Here is a 15,599-nt window from a genome sequence, read left to right as displayed (position 1 = left end):
GCATAATCTGGAAACTTGCTAGGTTTGAAAATTTGCTAGGTTCCATCCCAGACCCACTAAATGAGATTGTGAAGTTTTCATAAGACCTTCAGGTTGTATCTGTTTTTATTGATCTTTGAGAAATACAGCTGTAGTTCTTCTCTTATTCACTACCTTTTATACTTGTAATATAATCCCCTTTTGTTACATTTTGTAAGCATTATTGACATTGCTGATAGGAATATTAGTAAACTTCACTGTGGTTATTAAAACTTAGAATGAGTTGTCTGCTTTGTGTGTAGACATTACTTAGAAAATTTTGGTAGATATTACTTAGAGAAATTTGCATTTTTTTCACTGCTCAGATCCTACAGATCTTAAAAGGCTATGTTCTAACATGTCATAAAAAAAGAAAGATGAAAAAAATGGTCTATTCTCCAAATTCTTTATATAAATCTTCTATTTTCTGTTGATCACTTGTGAAATGTCAGACTTGTGTTTGTTCCTTCAGGAAATAACCCCCAGGTATCAATAGACATCTGTAGCACCATTTCTAATGTAGAAATTTTAAGGCTGCAGTTTGATATGAAAGCATGACTGATTTATCAATTTTGAGTTTTTAAAGTCAAAGAATTGTGTTCATACAACATCAATCTCATTGTCACTCTGGGATATGGATTTTATACTTTTGGGAGAGTCTTCTGTAAAATACTTGTGAAATCTGACTGCCTAATAGCTAAAGAAATAGATGTGATGACCTCAGTGATAGGAACCTGTGACCATTTTCTGTCCTCAATTTCACAGCGCTGGGATATGAAGCTCCGTCATCTTGGACTGAGTAAAAGCGATTCTAGCCATAGTGATTCCACGCAGAGTCAGAAGTCTGGCAGGAATTCTCAGTCCCGGCAAGCACGCAACTAAATCCTGAAATGCAGAAAGAACATCAGTGGATTTCCTACTAAGACTTGCATTGCTGGACTAGCAAGAGAAAATTGCACTATTGCACGCCATATTCTATTGTTTACCACAAAAAATCATGTGGTAACTGATTACTTCTATTTTCTCTTTTCTGCTTTTCTTTTCCTTTCCCCAGTCCCCCAACTTTTTTGTGGTTTGGGTGCAGATCCTTAAAACATATGTATTCTATTTCGCTAATCATGGGAAACTTATTCTTTGCAATAATGATAAATTAAACACATTGGTATCAGGGCCTCTGGCTGGAGTACATGTTAATTTACCATTCTGTGCTTGTCTGGATGGGGAATGCAATATTGGATGCACAGAGAGAGTTCTGGTAAACAAAGATACCCTGTAAAATATACTCTACTGATCGAATTACAGCCTCATTTTGCCTTGGGGGCGTTCTCACACTTAGGAACTCTAAATGTGTATAAAGGTGGGATGGCAGTTTGAAATCAAGTGCCACACAGGCAAAGCAATCAAGCATTTATGAGGAAAGCATTTATGAGGGAACGACACGTAAGATGAATTATTTTCAAGATTGGCAGGAAACAAAGTAGTGTTAGGAGTTGGGGAAAGAACATTTTGCCTGATTGAGAAGCACAGCTGAAACCAGTAGCTGCTGGGGTGTTAACAGTAGCATTTTTTCTTTTGGCAATACATTTCATTTGATTATGAATATATTAATCAGCATTAAGGAAGTGAATTACAACTAGACATCTGCTATTGTCAGTATAGTTCTGTTTAATTTGCGTCCTCAAATTAGCCATTTTGGTGTACATCTCTTTTCTTCTTTTAAATAAAATAAATCTGACTTGCTGCATTGACCAGAGAAAGAAAGTATGTGTGCATGTGAACCGGCATGTTATTTTAAAAAGGTATGTAGTTCTATAAAATGCTATAGTTGCAGGGCATAAAATGTGCAAGGTTCTTCTTTTGATGTGGGTGTGTGTTTGTTCATGTGTGTGTCTGTGCACTCACAGCCAAGCTGGACTGAATGACAGGCCTAGGCACAGGCCTGCACTTTAGTATTTGGATTTGGGATGTTTCATGCTCAGCAAAATGTCTAATAAAAGAAATTATGGTTGTTAGAAGAGAGAAGTTATTCTGACTCTTAAATATAATTGTGCCAATCATCTACAAGTCTTATTGCCTTCAATTTACATAATTGATATCAGTAGAACCAAATTTCTAAGCTATGGTGCTAAAAATATAACAGCTGTGAAGCCCATTGGTACTGTTTCCTTCCATAAGGACAACCAGGCAAGAAGGAAAATCTTTTCTGAACAAAAGCTTCTTAAAATGGCAAATGATAATTCATCTAAATTCTCTTGTGTAAGTAAGAGAACATCTTGCCTTCTGACAGACCCCCAAACTCCAACAAGTTCCTCAGTTCCAAAAGGAGAGTTCCACCATTGCTTTCATGAAGACTACATAACCTCTGGAACTGCCACGGGGTTGCTTTCAGATAATTCCAACATCTGCCCTTTGGGCTTTATTCCCAGATGGCTAGTCTGGGTATAACATTTTCTCCATGCTATTGTTTTTTATTATTTTTTTTAATTTTAAGATTTATTTTTAGGTATGCATGCAAGAGCTGGGGTGTAGGCCAGAGGTGCGGGTGCGGAGGGTGGTGGTGAAAGGATTCACCAGAGACAGTGGGGAGCAGAACAGGCAGATATACTGAAATATGCTGCTGAGGGGAGCAGCAGGGAGACAGGAGAGGTCTGCTGAGCCATGTGGGTCAGCTCCCTGGCAGGGGATCAAACTCTTGCTTGCAGTGGCTGAGGATAGCTTCATAATGCTGAGACTTAACCCCTTAAGCCCCCAGGGAGACCCTCTCCATGCTGCTGTTGTGGCATAGAGGGTGAATTTGGGTGTCATAGGGTAGAAATGAAGAGGCACAGTGGGTGAACTGCACCTCAGAATCACTGGTCCTGCTGTCTATGCTTTGACTTGAGCTTCAAGGACTGATGACTGGCATGTAGGGCTTTTACGCACCATCCCATTTTCCTCATGCCTCTTCATGTTCACTGTGGGAAGAGAGGCAAGAATCGACGGCACAAGATTTAGAGAGATTGGTGTCTCCATCCAGATATCATCAACTCTTGCAAAGCATAGCAAGAGAAATGTATATGGTGAAATAGTTTGATTTACAATGAAAGCCATAGATGCTTTCAGCCTCTGCACTTTTTTTTGGAGGTAGAACAATAATTTTTATGTAGAAATTCGAAACAATTTATGTGCAATCCATATACAATTGATATAAGCAAAAAGAGGACTACAGTCTCAGATTCAGCAATGTTTTCTTGGCCAACTTCTACACTGGCTATGTATATGCAATGCTTGGTTTTGTCATCTGTGGGATGCTTTCTGTTATCTTAAAGCCTCTTTGGTATAAGGTCCATTAATAAAGTACATTTAGGATTTGTGTTTGATAGTTATAACATCTTCATTAATAATTACATGCAGACTTTGGGTGATGAAAATATATATTTTTTAAGATTTATTTATGCATGTAAGAACTGGGGTACAGGCTAGAGGTGAGTGGGGTGAGAGGATTCACCAGAGACAGAGTGGGGGACAGAACAGGCAGATGGACTTAAAAAAGTCCATCTGCCTGCTGAGGGGAGCAGTGGGCAAGTCAGGAGAGGTCTGTGCCATGTGTGTATCTCCCTGGCTGGGGATCAAACTTGTGCTGCAATGGCTGCAATCAGCTTCATAGGTTGCATCTTAACCCCTTATGCCACCAGGGAGGCCCAATGACAATATTTTTATTATGATGGTCACGATTCTAATTTGACTGCAAGATTTTCTGTAATTGCCATAACACAAATACATCTTATTAGTGCCTCTCTATAGGTCTTTCTGATAGGTGCTAACTTTCCAAGCCCATACAATTTTAATATATATGCATCCTTGTAAATAACCTTGAGAGCTATAAAATAATAATTCCTTTAAAAAATTTTGTTTACCCTTAGGATTTTAATATTCCTAGCCAGATAATGAAATTTTAGATGCATGCGGAATAAGGTAGCAAGAATTAAAATAACCAACATAGATGGCTTTCCTGGATATGTATTTTACTGTGTCACAGATAGTGTAATCTGACTCGGTGCCATATGTTTCAGTGAGCACTGGGGGGTTGGGTGGGACAAATCAACGTCTTTCCACATCTGTTATATATTAAGAAGGCAAATAACAAAAATTACGATCACTGTGAGTAAACAGCACTACTTATTGCCTTCGGCAAGATATTATTTGCTAGTTTCAACAGTAGGATAACCAAAAAAAAAAAGTATTTCAAGATTAGTGTTTATTTAAACTGGGACTTTTAATATTTAAATAATTTAGCATTCAAGGACATGGTAAAAAATTAAGTAAAGCAGAGATTTCTACTTCTGTTGTTGAAATCCTACACATAAAGTTTTTTAAACTCTCAGCTGTATTAAAATGAACAAGAAACAGTATAGTTATACCTTTCATGATGATCTCTTTGGAGTAACAATGTAAGTGACTCAAGCTCTACACAAAGCACTGTTGTGTGTTACTTCACATATTTGGAAGTGTGTGAAGTAGGTTTGTTATTTTATAGAAGAAGCAATCAGGGATCTAGAACGTCACATTTATGATGTAGCAGAGCTAGGCCTTAAGCTCTCTTATTCTGTTTCCCAAGTTATGTTTTCTACCATTATAACTGTTGGCAAAAAGTTATTGATTAAGTGTATTCTGCTTATTAATATTTTTCTTAAATTGTATTCTACTGATCACATGTCTGCAAGCCAACTCTGACCCAAATACTGGCACTTCTTTTTAGTTCTGCTGGCTTATGATATAAAAATTCAATGGAATGATTCTAATACAGGATTAGCATGTAAATGAACAGGTCAAAAGATTCTTTGATCTTAATAGTTTAAAGACTTGTGATTCTCAGTAGAAAAAAATGATATTTACTCTCTAAGTTTCTATTTTTCCTTAAATTTGAAGAAAACCAGGAGTAAGTTGAAATTAAAAGTTGATGGCTACTAAAATAATACCACAATGAAAAAACAACCCAACTGATAAATATAATTAACCAAAAAGGAGATCCTGAAGGCCATAAATACATGGAAAAATGTTCATCATCACTTTTAATAAGGGAGATGCACATTAAAACCACAATGAGATATCACCTCACACCTATGAAAATGGCACATATTAAAAAAAAAAACAAACCAACAACCATTGAGAGGATACAGAGAAAGAGGGACTTTATTACACTGTTGTTGGTGGGGATGTTAACTGGTGCAGCCACTTTGGAAAGCAATCTGAATTTAACTTAGAAAATTTAAAATGGAAATACCATATGACCTCACATCCTGGGCTTCTAGGCAAAGAATGTGAAACCATCAACTCAAAAAACTATGTTCTACAATGACTAGCAGAACTATTTACAATGGCTAGGACTTGGAAACTACCTAGATGCACAACAATAGAAGACTGGATCCATAAAACATGCAAATTTGGAATACTATTCAGTCATAGGAAAGATGAAATATCATTTACAGAAAAATGCAAGGCTTCCCTAGTGGCGCAAAGCAGCACTACGAAGCTATTCGTAGCCACTGCAGCATGAGTTCTATCCCCAGCCAGGGAGCTGACCCACATGGTGCAGCAGACCTCTCCTGTCTCAACTGCTGCTTCCCTCAGCAGTGTATTTCAGTCAATCTGCTTGTTCTGCTCCCCACTCTGTCTCTGGTATATCCTTTCATTCCCAACATGTCTGGCCTGTACCCCAGTTCTTGTATGCATATATATAAAATCTTAAAAAAAAAGAATGACAAAGACAAGAAATGGACATTTACAACTGATAATTCAACAAAGTAAACTGCTTATAAAAATTAGCTGTCATTAATAAACAAAGTGAGGGTCCTGAGATTAAGGAGGGGGAGGGAGCAAAGGAAAAAGGCATATAAAGGATTGAAAAAGAGTTATCAAAGGGCTAGAAAAAGTGGACATTTCTGAGTATAGAGGAAAAACAAAAACCAGAATGGCTACTTTCTAATAGAATTCTCAATTCTCTTCCTTAGCTTATTTCTCTTAGTCCTCCCACCTCTGGACTCCTGATCTGGAAAGAAAACTGTTCTACATGATCTAATTCCCCTTGCTTTTCTTTCATTAAATATTTTCATTTTGACAGGGATACAGATGTTGAAAGACAACTAAAGCTGTTTTTCTTTGAGAAAATACAAAAGTAAGTCATTGTTTCCACTTTGAATGGTGGGTGTTGAGAACTCAAGGAACTACAAAGAAGCACTACAAAGAAAAAAAAGATGTGCTCAGGGAAGCTTGTCCAGTCCAAAAGGAAAGGATTTGTGACCTCTTGGGACTGACTCAGAAATGAAAGGAAATGGAGAAAAGAACTTACCTCTAGCCACAAAGATGTGGAGGGGAATATATCAATACAGATATATATGAGAAATGCTTTAATCACTCTTATAAAATAGCTCCCACCCCATCAACACACCTTTAATATATAATTAAAGTTACAATTATAGGGTTGATTCGTAGGAAATTATGGGGCATCTACAAAGTTTAGGGTGATGTATGAAGCTTAGGATAACTCTGAAATGGAAAATAGTCTGTAAAACAGAAAACAGTAGTTCTTTCTTATACTGGATGGCAAATAAGACTGATCAGGTTTACCTAATGCCTATTTTTCTACTGATTTTGGAGACAGGGGCAGGAATCAGGGCTTTTCAGAGATTGGATCCTTACTACCATTGAAAACCAGTATTTGGGTTGAACAGTGTTGTCTTAACACAGCAAAAGAATAGATGAATATGAGCTAAATCCCTACTGAAAAACTCTTCCTATGAGCTATAACTCAAGTGATTTATCAAAGCCTTAAAATGATAAACTAATGCCATTTGCAGCAACGTGGAGGGAGCTAGAAGGAATTATGCTCAATGAAATAAGTCAGAAGGAGAAAGAAAAATATTGGATGGTTTCACTTATAGGAGGAATATAGGGGAACCAAATAAGACATCAGTGTAAAAAAATAATAACAGTACAAAACACAACAAAACAAAAACAGACAATTATACATCAGAGACATCCTGCAGGGGAGGAGGAGGGAGAGGGATCTGTGGGAGGGAGGGAGGGGCATAGGGGACTGAGGTGATGGTGCACGGGTGCATTGGTGAAGGAAACTCTATGGGGACTACACCTGAGGGGGTGGGGGGGGGAAGCAAATATTGTTTAAAATGAACAATGATGTAAAAAATAAAGAGCCATGAAACTCAGAGATTTTATGCTCACACACTTCATAGTCCTGTCTGTTTTGTTTTTTAAATCTCTTTCCCTCTTGGCCATCCTTGCCTATTCTGTTTCTTTTCATATGGCTTGGCTAATTAAGTCCAATATATGGTGAAGGAAATATATTCAGAATTTATAGAAAATCAAGTGTAAAGTAAATAGAAGAAATTATTATACTCTCAAATTCCACTAAGCACATCTGGACATCTTTATTTTTTTAATATTTTATTTTATATAATTCTTACATCATTTTTCATCTTTGTACAATGTATGCATTTTTATTTTGGTTATATTCCCCATACAATTGCACCCCCCCCCCTTATTTTGACTCTAGTTCTTCCTCTCCCTGCCCCTCCCTAATCTCCCCACCCCCCATAGTGTGTCTCTTATTTATAGCTGCTTGTTGATTTTGATTATTACTTTGCATTGATTAGTCTTTTTCCTGGTCTCTTATTTAGGTTTTCTAAATTCCTGCTATGAGTGAGACCATCCGGTATTTTTCTTTTTCTTTCTGGCTTATTTCGCTGAGCATGATCCCTTCCAGCTCCATCCATGTTGCTGCAAACTGCATGTGTTTATCTTTTTTGATTGCTGAGTAATATTCCATGGTGTATATGTACCACATCTTCTTGATCCAGTCATCTGTTTTTGGGCATTTGGGTTGTTTCCACATCTTAGCTATTGTAAATAGTCCTGCTATAAACATAGGGGTGCAGGTGCCCTTTGGTAGGTCAAGAAATCTCCACACAGCTCTCCATAGTGGTTGGACCAGTTTGCACTCCCACCAGCAGTGCAGGAGAGTTCCTTTTTCTCCACAATTTCTCCAACATTTGTTGTTGCTAGTTTTTTAATATGTGCCATTCTCACTGGTGTAAGATGGTATCTCATGGTGGTTTTGATTTGCTCTTCCCTGATGACAAGAGATGTTGAACATTTTTCATATGCCTGCTGGCCATTTGCATTTCCTCTTCAGAGAAGTTTCTTTTTAGCTCTTCTGTCCATTTTTTGACTGGATTATTTTCTTTGTTTTTGTTGAGTCTCATAAGCTCTTTGTAGATTTTTGTGATCAGTCCTTTATCATTAGTGTTGCATGCAAAAATGTTCTCCCAGTCGGTGGGGTTTCTCTTTGTTTTGGTTATTGTCTCTTTTGCTGTGCAGAAGCTCTTCAGTTTGATGTAGTCCCAGCTGTTTATCTTTGCCTTCATTATCACTGCTTTGGGTGATGTGTCTGTAAAGATGTCTTTGATGTGCATGTCATGTAGTGTTTTGCCTATATTTCCTTCTATGTATTTTATGGTTTCAGGTCTTATGACATTTGGACATCTTTAGATCACCATTTCAGGCAGTCTTTTCCCGAGTTTCTCTCATCAGCCTGGAACCACCTAAGGGACAGTTAATCACTCAAAATGCCTGCCTCACACACCTTGAGAAGAGCTTTGTACAATAGTTATGGCAGCACCTACATTCAAACTCTCAGTTTGCAACTAACTGGTGATTTAGCTTACTCTGAATTTTAAGATCAGGTGAGAGGACCTGGGAGGAGCCCTTTGATCAGTACCCAGGGCATGGAAGGGCTTAACCTCAGAATCACTCTGCCTTTTACTGTTGTAAACTCTCTGTAAGTTTTATAGATCTCAAATGGGGCTCTATGTGTGCTTACAATACAAGAAGAAAAAGCTACTTCCCTAAGATCTTACTCCCAGTCCTGTTTCTCTCCTCCATCTTTAAAATGCCAGACTTAAAAAATCCCCTGAATTCAGCCTCAGGTTGAAGATTGAAATCTTCCTTTTCCTCCTCTAGTGAGGCAGATGTGCTTCATAATTAACACTCTCAAGAGACTAGAGATATATGTCCTTGATTAAAAAAAAATCTGGAAAAACCATAGAGTACTCAATTCTATAAATATTTATATCACTGAAATAAATTGGTTTAATTTTCAAAAAAGATTATTTATGCATATAAGAACTAGGGTACAACCAGAGTTGTGGGGAGTGAGAAGATTCACCAGAGACAGAATGGGGAGCAGAACAGGCAGATTGACTGAAATACACTGCTGAGGGGAGCAGCGGGCAAGGCAGGAGAGGTCTGCTGTGCCATGTGGGTTGCTCCCTGGCCGGGATCAAACTCGTGCTGCCGTGGCTGCAGATAGCTTCATAGGCTGTGTCTTAAACACTTGCGCCACCAGGCAGGCATTAAATTTGTTTAATTTTAAATATTCATTTTAGAAAAAAATAATTTATCTCCAACCACCTTTAAATACAATGTATGGTAAACCCATAGACAACTTAATATTTTTCTGCTGGTTATCTCTGAGATGTTAACTTCCAGATTAAATCATTTGCTCTTTCAACTTTTAAATGATATCCAATTTTTATACTTTGCTATTATCCATTGTAAATAGCAGATTAGTTCACATAAAAAAGCAAAGCAAGTAAAACCATTTTAAAGTTATTGGTACAAGTTTGGCTCACTAAAAAGGTTATTGTTGATGGGTTAGGTTAGCAAGGAGTGAGTACTTGCAAGGATATGTGTTCTCAAAATGAGCTGAATTTTGTCGGAAGAGCTTCTTGGTGTTTTTCATTTCCTAGGGAGTTCCAGAAGTACTAAAATTATATCGAGACAAAGTGTTTATGTTTCAAAAGTCCAGGCTCTGCATTCCAGGCTACACACTGAGGGTTCTCAAAACAGAGGCAGCTTTTACTAAAACTTGGGAAATAAGGATCACTCATAAGGGCTTGGACTAGTATATTTTGGAAAAATAGAAGATAAAGAGCCAGCTGAAAATGGCAACAACCTAATCCCAGGTCTGGCAAATTTTTCTGCAAAGGGTCACATAGCAACTATTTAAAGTTTTGTGGGTCACTGAGGTTTAAAGAAGACATTGACAATACATGTATTGTGTATGGTGCTGTTTCAATAAAACTTTATTTACAAAAACAGGAGGTGGGCTGGATTTGGATCTCAGAATAGAGTTTTCCTATCATTGTGGGTTTAATCAAATGCTTACCAATTAGTTTGAATTATTTTATCATTTATTGGACTTAATCATAGTATAGAGACTACCTACAAAGAAAAGTTAGGGTTGTACTTAAGTAGGACTTTGCCTAAAATTTTACCATTAGAAATAAAATTTGGGGGTCTAACATTGTTTGCTTCAGCAATCAGCTCACAGAGTGAGGGCTTATGGAATAGATCAACACCATTTTCTTTTATCAATGAAATAACTGGAGTTGAAAGAGGCCTTGAAGCTGCATAACAGCACACTGTTCCTAGCATGAAGAAGAGTGGATAGGAAGGGGAAAATTATGAAAGGGAGATGTTAGTCTTCCCTCTTGAAACAATTATTTGAGGATATGTATTTTTTGTTCTTCCAAAGGCACATTCTTTTTTTTTTTTTTTTTTTTTTTTTATTTTTTTAAAGAGGCATGTATTTATTTATTTATTTATTTATTTATTATTTATTTATTCATTTGTTTGTACATGCACTGGGTACAGTCAGAAGCGCGGGAGGGTGAGAGAATTCACCAGAGCCAGAGTGGGGAGCAGAGCAGGCAGAAGGACCGAAGTACACTGCTGAGGGGAGCAGCGGGCGGCAGGAGAGGCCTGCGCGCCATGTGGGACCCTCCTTCAGTGGCCGGGGAGCAGCCGGGGATCGAACCGGCTCCGCAGAGGCTGCGGGCAGCTTCGCAACCCAGCACTCAACCGCTGCGCCACCGGGGAGGCCCCAAAGGCACATTCTTTAGGAATAATGTCCTGCATGAGTGAGTGCTCAGATATCCAGACAGTATCACTTTATTCATTGCACAACGCATTCAACAAACACCTATTTCATTGCAGGGCTCATTGCTAGCAATTGAAGGCAAGAAGTGGAATAGGATAATCCAGCAGGAAAATCCACATGTAATTAAGATGATAGCATCAACAAAGGAAGCAAGAACAAAGGGTAATTGTTTTGAAAGTTTCTTTAAACTACAGGTCAATTTTCTGTCTTATTCTCCCATCCCAGTCATTCTAGTTTGTTTTATTGAAATGTGTTAATTAATTACTCTTATTTTTAAAACTGGCGTAGCAGCGACAGTGACAAAATTTAAATACGTTGGTAGTTTTCGGTTTTTAAAAACTTATTTCTCTTTGCTCTTAATATCTTCATTTAAGTTGCTAAAACAAACAAAAAAAGATACTAGGAAGTATTTCTCATGTACTAAAACCCTCTTGTGTATTTAACCCATTCACCATAAGCTTGATTTACAACTGCTTTCCTTGCTTGATGAATCCCATATGCCCCATAATTTAAACATCTTAATGTGCCTCTCACTGGAGTGCCTTTTTATTTGAATGTAAATTGATTCTGAAACTGCTGCCAGTTACAAGTTTGTGTTTGATATACCGTAGCTTAGAGTTAAATATGGTCATAGTAAGGTTCAATCTGCAAGGTATAGGATTGAGGTTCAATTGCCACCATAATTAACCTAGCTCAGGTTAATTTAATCATAAAATACACACTCCAGCTGACTGTTTAACTTGTCACCAATAAATGAATGGCATGGATCCTGAGCCATTCAGCAAATGGGATGCAGTTGTTTGTATAAATACAAAAGAACCTTGAGTTCATTTCTGGATTTGTCCAGGTTATTCTTCTTGAGGACTTTGACTCATTTTCAGTGGAAGGCAGATAAGATTTTTGTAGTATTGCAGACCTGAAAGCCAACCCACTAACTTTTACTTAAATACAAGTAAAACAAAATACAAACCATGTGAGATAGTGGCTTATCTATCATCTATCACTTTCAAAATGAATATGCTGGAAGGCATTTAATAATCTCCATTTGTAGATCATTCTAGAGTTTAATAATTCCTGCTATTGGCAAGTTACCCTGCAGGTATTAGCACAAGAAAATGTTAAATCATAAAAATTATGCTTTTTCCCTCCAAGTATTACTCAACACTTTTCAGACTTAGGTTGAATAGCATCTTAGTAAGTCTTAGAAAGCTTTCAAGTTCTTTTCAAGTTCAGGAAAGAGCACATTAGCTCCAAATGTACCTGGGTTCCGATGTTAGCTCTTCTTGGAGACAAATTCTGGGCCCTTAACCTGATCTTCTCAGTCACAGCCCAGAGAGGCGGGGAAATGTCTTGGATTGATGAGGCCAGGCCAACTAACAAAAATGCAAAGCAATGAGTACACAAATCTTAGCCAAAAAAAGTCCAGGGCGCCAATGCTGCTGCCAGTACTCTGGCCCTCTCTGGTGTCACCATAGCCAGAAGCCATATTGAAGCAAAGCTCTTCCTCCAAACCACAGATGACGATGATTTGACCCAGGTAAGCAGACCCAAATCTCTTAGACAACTGCTTTTCTGTCTCTGAAATTAGGTTGTGGCTTAAAAATTCTTGAAGCTTAGAGCAGGTGAAGAGGGAATAACAATTGTATCCTTTGTACTAGGAATGGTTCCTTGCTGTAAGTTACTTTTTGCCATGTGAGAAAGGGGGAGAGGCAAGCCTACTTTACTGAACTGCAAATTTAAATTACAAAATATCAATAGTTCTTTACATTTATCTACTTTTTTTACTTTTATCTACTTTACATTTGTCATTTACTTCTTCAAGGGCAACTCTTAGTGCTACTGTGCGGGATATGATGTTTGGCTGGGGCGGGGGGGGAGGTTTATGGCATGGTAGCTGCCCAGCTGGAATGTACAATCTGATGCAGGAGGGCAGATAAGACAAGTGACAATTGGGAGAAATACTGAGAAGGACACATTCAAGGCAATAACAGACTGTCAGAGGTGGAAATCGAGGGGGAGGGGACCTGTTTAACCAATTTCCTAGAGACACTGAAGTTAATGAGGCTAAACTTTAGGGTCCTTTACTTGTCCTGACCTTTTCCAAAGACTTGAAGCACCCCGCAGTCATGTGTTTGTTTTTTTAAAATATTATTTATTTATTTATTTATCTATTTATTTATATTTATACAAGCACTGGGTACAGTCAGAAGCGCGGGAGGGTGAGAGAAATCACCAGAGCCAGAGCAGGGAGCAGAACAGGCAGAAGGACCAAAGTACACTGCTGAGGGGAGCAGCGGGCGCAGGAGAGGTCTGTGCATGGCCATGTGGGACCCTCCTCCGGTGGCCGGGGAGCAGCCGGGGATCGAACTAGTGCTGCAGAGGCTGCGGGCAGCTTCACAACCCAGCGCTCAACCGCTGCGCCACCGGGGAGGCCCAGTCATGTGTTTTTATAGATATTCAGACATAAGCTCTTCTTGCAACTAATTTAATATTAAAAAATTTTTTCCTGTAAAATGTTTTCCCCAAGTTGTATAAATTTTAGGCCCATATAAAATCTAGATTCAAGCTGGGTGGTTAGGGAAAACTTCACTGAGGAGGAGACATTTTGGTCAATTCCAATAGAATAGCAAGGAGCTTGCCAACTTTGATGTGGGATAGCAATACAAGTAGGTGAAGGATCATTTGAAAATCCTAAAGCTGGAAATTGCCTAGCCAATTGGAAGACCTACAGAGACAGCAGAAAGTGTAATGTGAGAGAAGGGAGGTGAAGTTGGAGAAGTTAACAAGGGCAAAACTGTCGACCATGTTAGGGAGGTGGCTTGCGTCAAAGTGATAAGTGAAACCACTGGCGTACTCTAAGCATGAAAGTGAGATGATCATATTTGTATTTTTAAAAAGATTTTCAGATTCTGTGAGAAGAATGATGTGGAATTGGTGGCATGATTAGAGAAAGGAGGTTGTAATATTCGGGGTGGGAGCTGATGGTGGTTTTGATTAGAGTAGTGGAAGTAGTGATGGATGGCAGTGGGCAGATTTAAGATTCGTATTAGATTTTGGATCACCTGATGACGTGGATGTAAATAGCAAGGAAAAGAGTCAAGATGACTTGATTAATGTTCTGATTTGAGCCACCTGAGCACTGGTTGTGTTACTTGCTGGGGTGAGAAAGACTTAGGAAAAAGGAAAAATTCAGTGGCTGGGTTGTCAGAAAACAGAGTTCTGATTCATTGTATTAAGTTTGATATACTTACTAGTTACTCAGAAGGAAGATGCAGAATAGGCTGTCAGATACATGAGTCTGGAAGTTAGAAATATGATACAGGTAAAAAATTTGGGGGTCACCAACTTATATTTGATAAATGTAACATATTTCTAGACTAGTTAAGGTTTCTAATCAGTTCTTTCTACTGTTTCTTCATTCCATAATTTAATTGAGACAGGGCATAGCTTCTAAGCTAGATGAAGTAGGGCCTCCCCTGGTGGTGCAGGTGGTTGAGCGCTGTGCTGTGAAGCTGTCTACAGCCTCTGCAGCACAAGTTCGATCCCGGCCAGCCGGTGAGGGTCCCACATGGTGAGGCAGACCTCTCCTGTCTCACCGGCTGCTCCCTCAGCAGTGTATTTCTGTAGATCTGCCTGTTCTGCTCCCCGCTCTGTCTCTGGTGAATCCTCTCACCCTCCTGCACATCTGGCCTGTACCCCGGTTCTTGTATAAATAAATAAAAATAAATCTTAAAAAAATAAACTAGATGAAGTAGAATTGCTCAAGTGGCGAATCATTTTTCTGTGGAACTATAGGATTCTTAATAAAAAGATTTCTGGGTTTGGACCAAAACACTGCCAGAGGGTTGCATAGTCACAAAAAGTTGTATTAAGAATATCTAGGGAGGCACTGTTAATATTGTAATGGCTATGGTTTTATGTGTAAATATGTCAATGCTGATATCTTTGAAGTTTATAAAGTTATTTATGATTCTACATCACTTAATCCACCTTTTAAGTGTACAGGAATGAATTAGATATGTGAAAAATTATATCAACTTAATAAATCAGAATACAACTTTGTTATTAGAGTTTATGTTTCTTAGTGAACTTAAGAAAAAATTATATGACCATCAAGGACTCATTCCAATTCCAAGCATGCATGAAATGTGGCCAACATTGTGTTTGCCTGTGAATTAAAACCTGGACTTTAGGAGGTTTCAGTTGGGAAGTTTTCCCAGAGTCAAATACACATTATTGCCAATAAATGAAGAAGGCATATTGGTTAATCTGGCTCCCTTATTTCTTCCAAGTGTAATGTAACTGAAAATTCTGTCAACTCTAACTCAACACAATCTGAAAGATTAGGATCCTGATAAATTCATATATGTGAATTGTGTCTGTTGCATTTGAGACAATTTCAAGGAGCTGTGAAATGGAGATATTATACTGTAAGGGGGAAGTTATTATGCTGGTCTTCTGCAAATGCTTCCTTTTTCCTTAGGAACTGAAGATTAGTATACATAACCAGCTGTTGCAAATATAATAAAAGTTCTATTATTCTTAAGTAATTTCATGCACTCACTAGACTTTAAGAAAAGAC

The 15,599-nt window shown here is 38.2% G+C and overlaps 1 protein-coding gene across 1 annotated transcript in view; it reads left to right on the top strand.

Moving 5' to 3' along the window:
• Positions 1-900, top strand: part of FRZB (frizzled related protein) — a gene marked incomplete at both ends in the record, with an annotated part of 33,146 nt that extends 32,246 nt beyond the window's left edge. Inside the window, one exon of the mRNA XM_084229568.1 lies at positions 784-900. Coding sequence (XP_084085694.1) covers positions 784-900 — 117 coding nt within the window. The remainder of the gene's footprint in view (positions 1-783) is intronic.
• Positions 901-15,599: the final 14,699 nt, after the last annotated feature.

Source organism: Talpa europaea, assembly GCF_964194135.1.
Source record: "Talpa europaea genome assembly, chromosome: 1".
Classification (NCBI taxonomy): domain Eukaryota; kingdom Metazoa; phylum Chordata; class Mammalia; order Eulipotyphla; family Talpidae; genus Talpa; species Talpa europaea.
The sequence above is the reverse complement of the archived record's forward strand: the minus strand, read 5'-3'. Positions and strand labels throughout refer to the sequence as shown.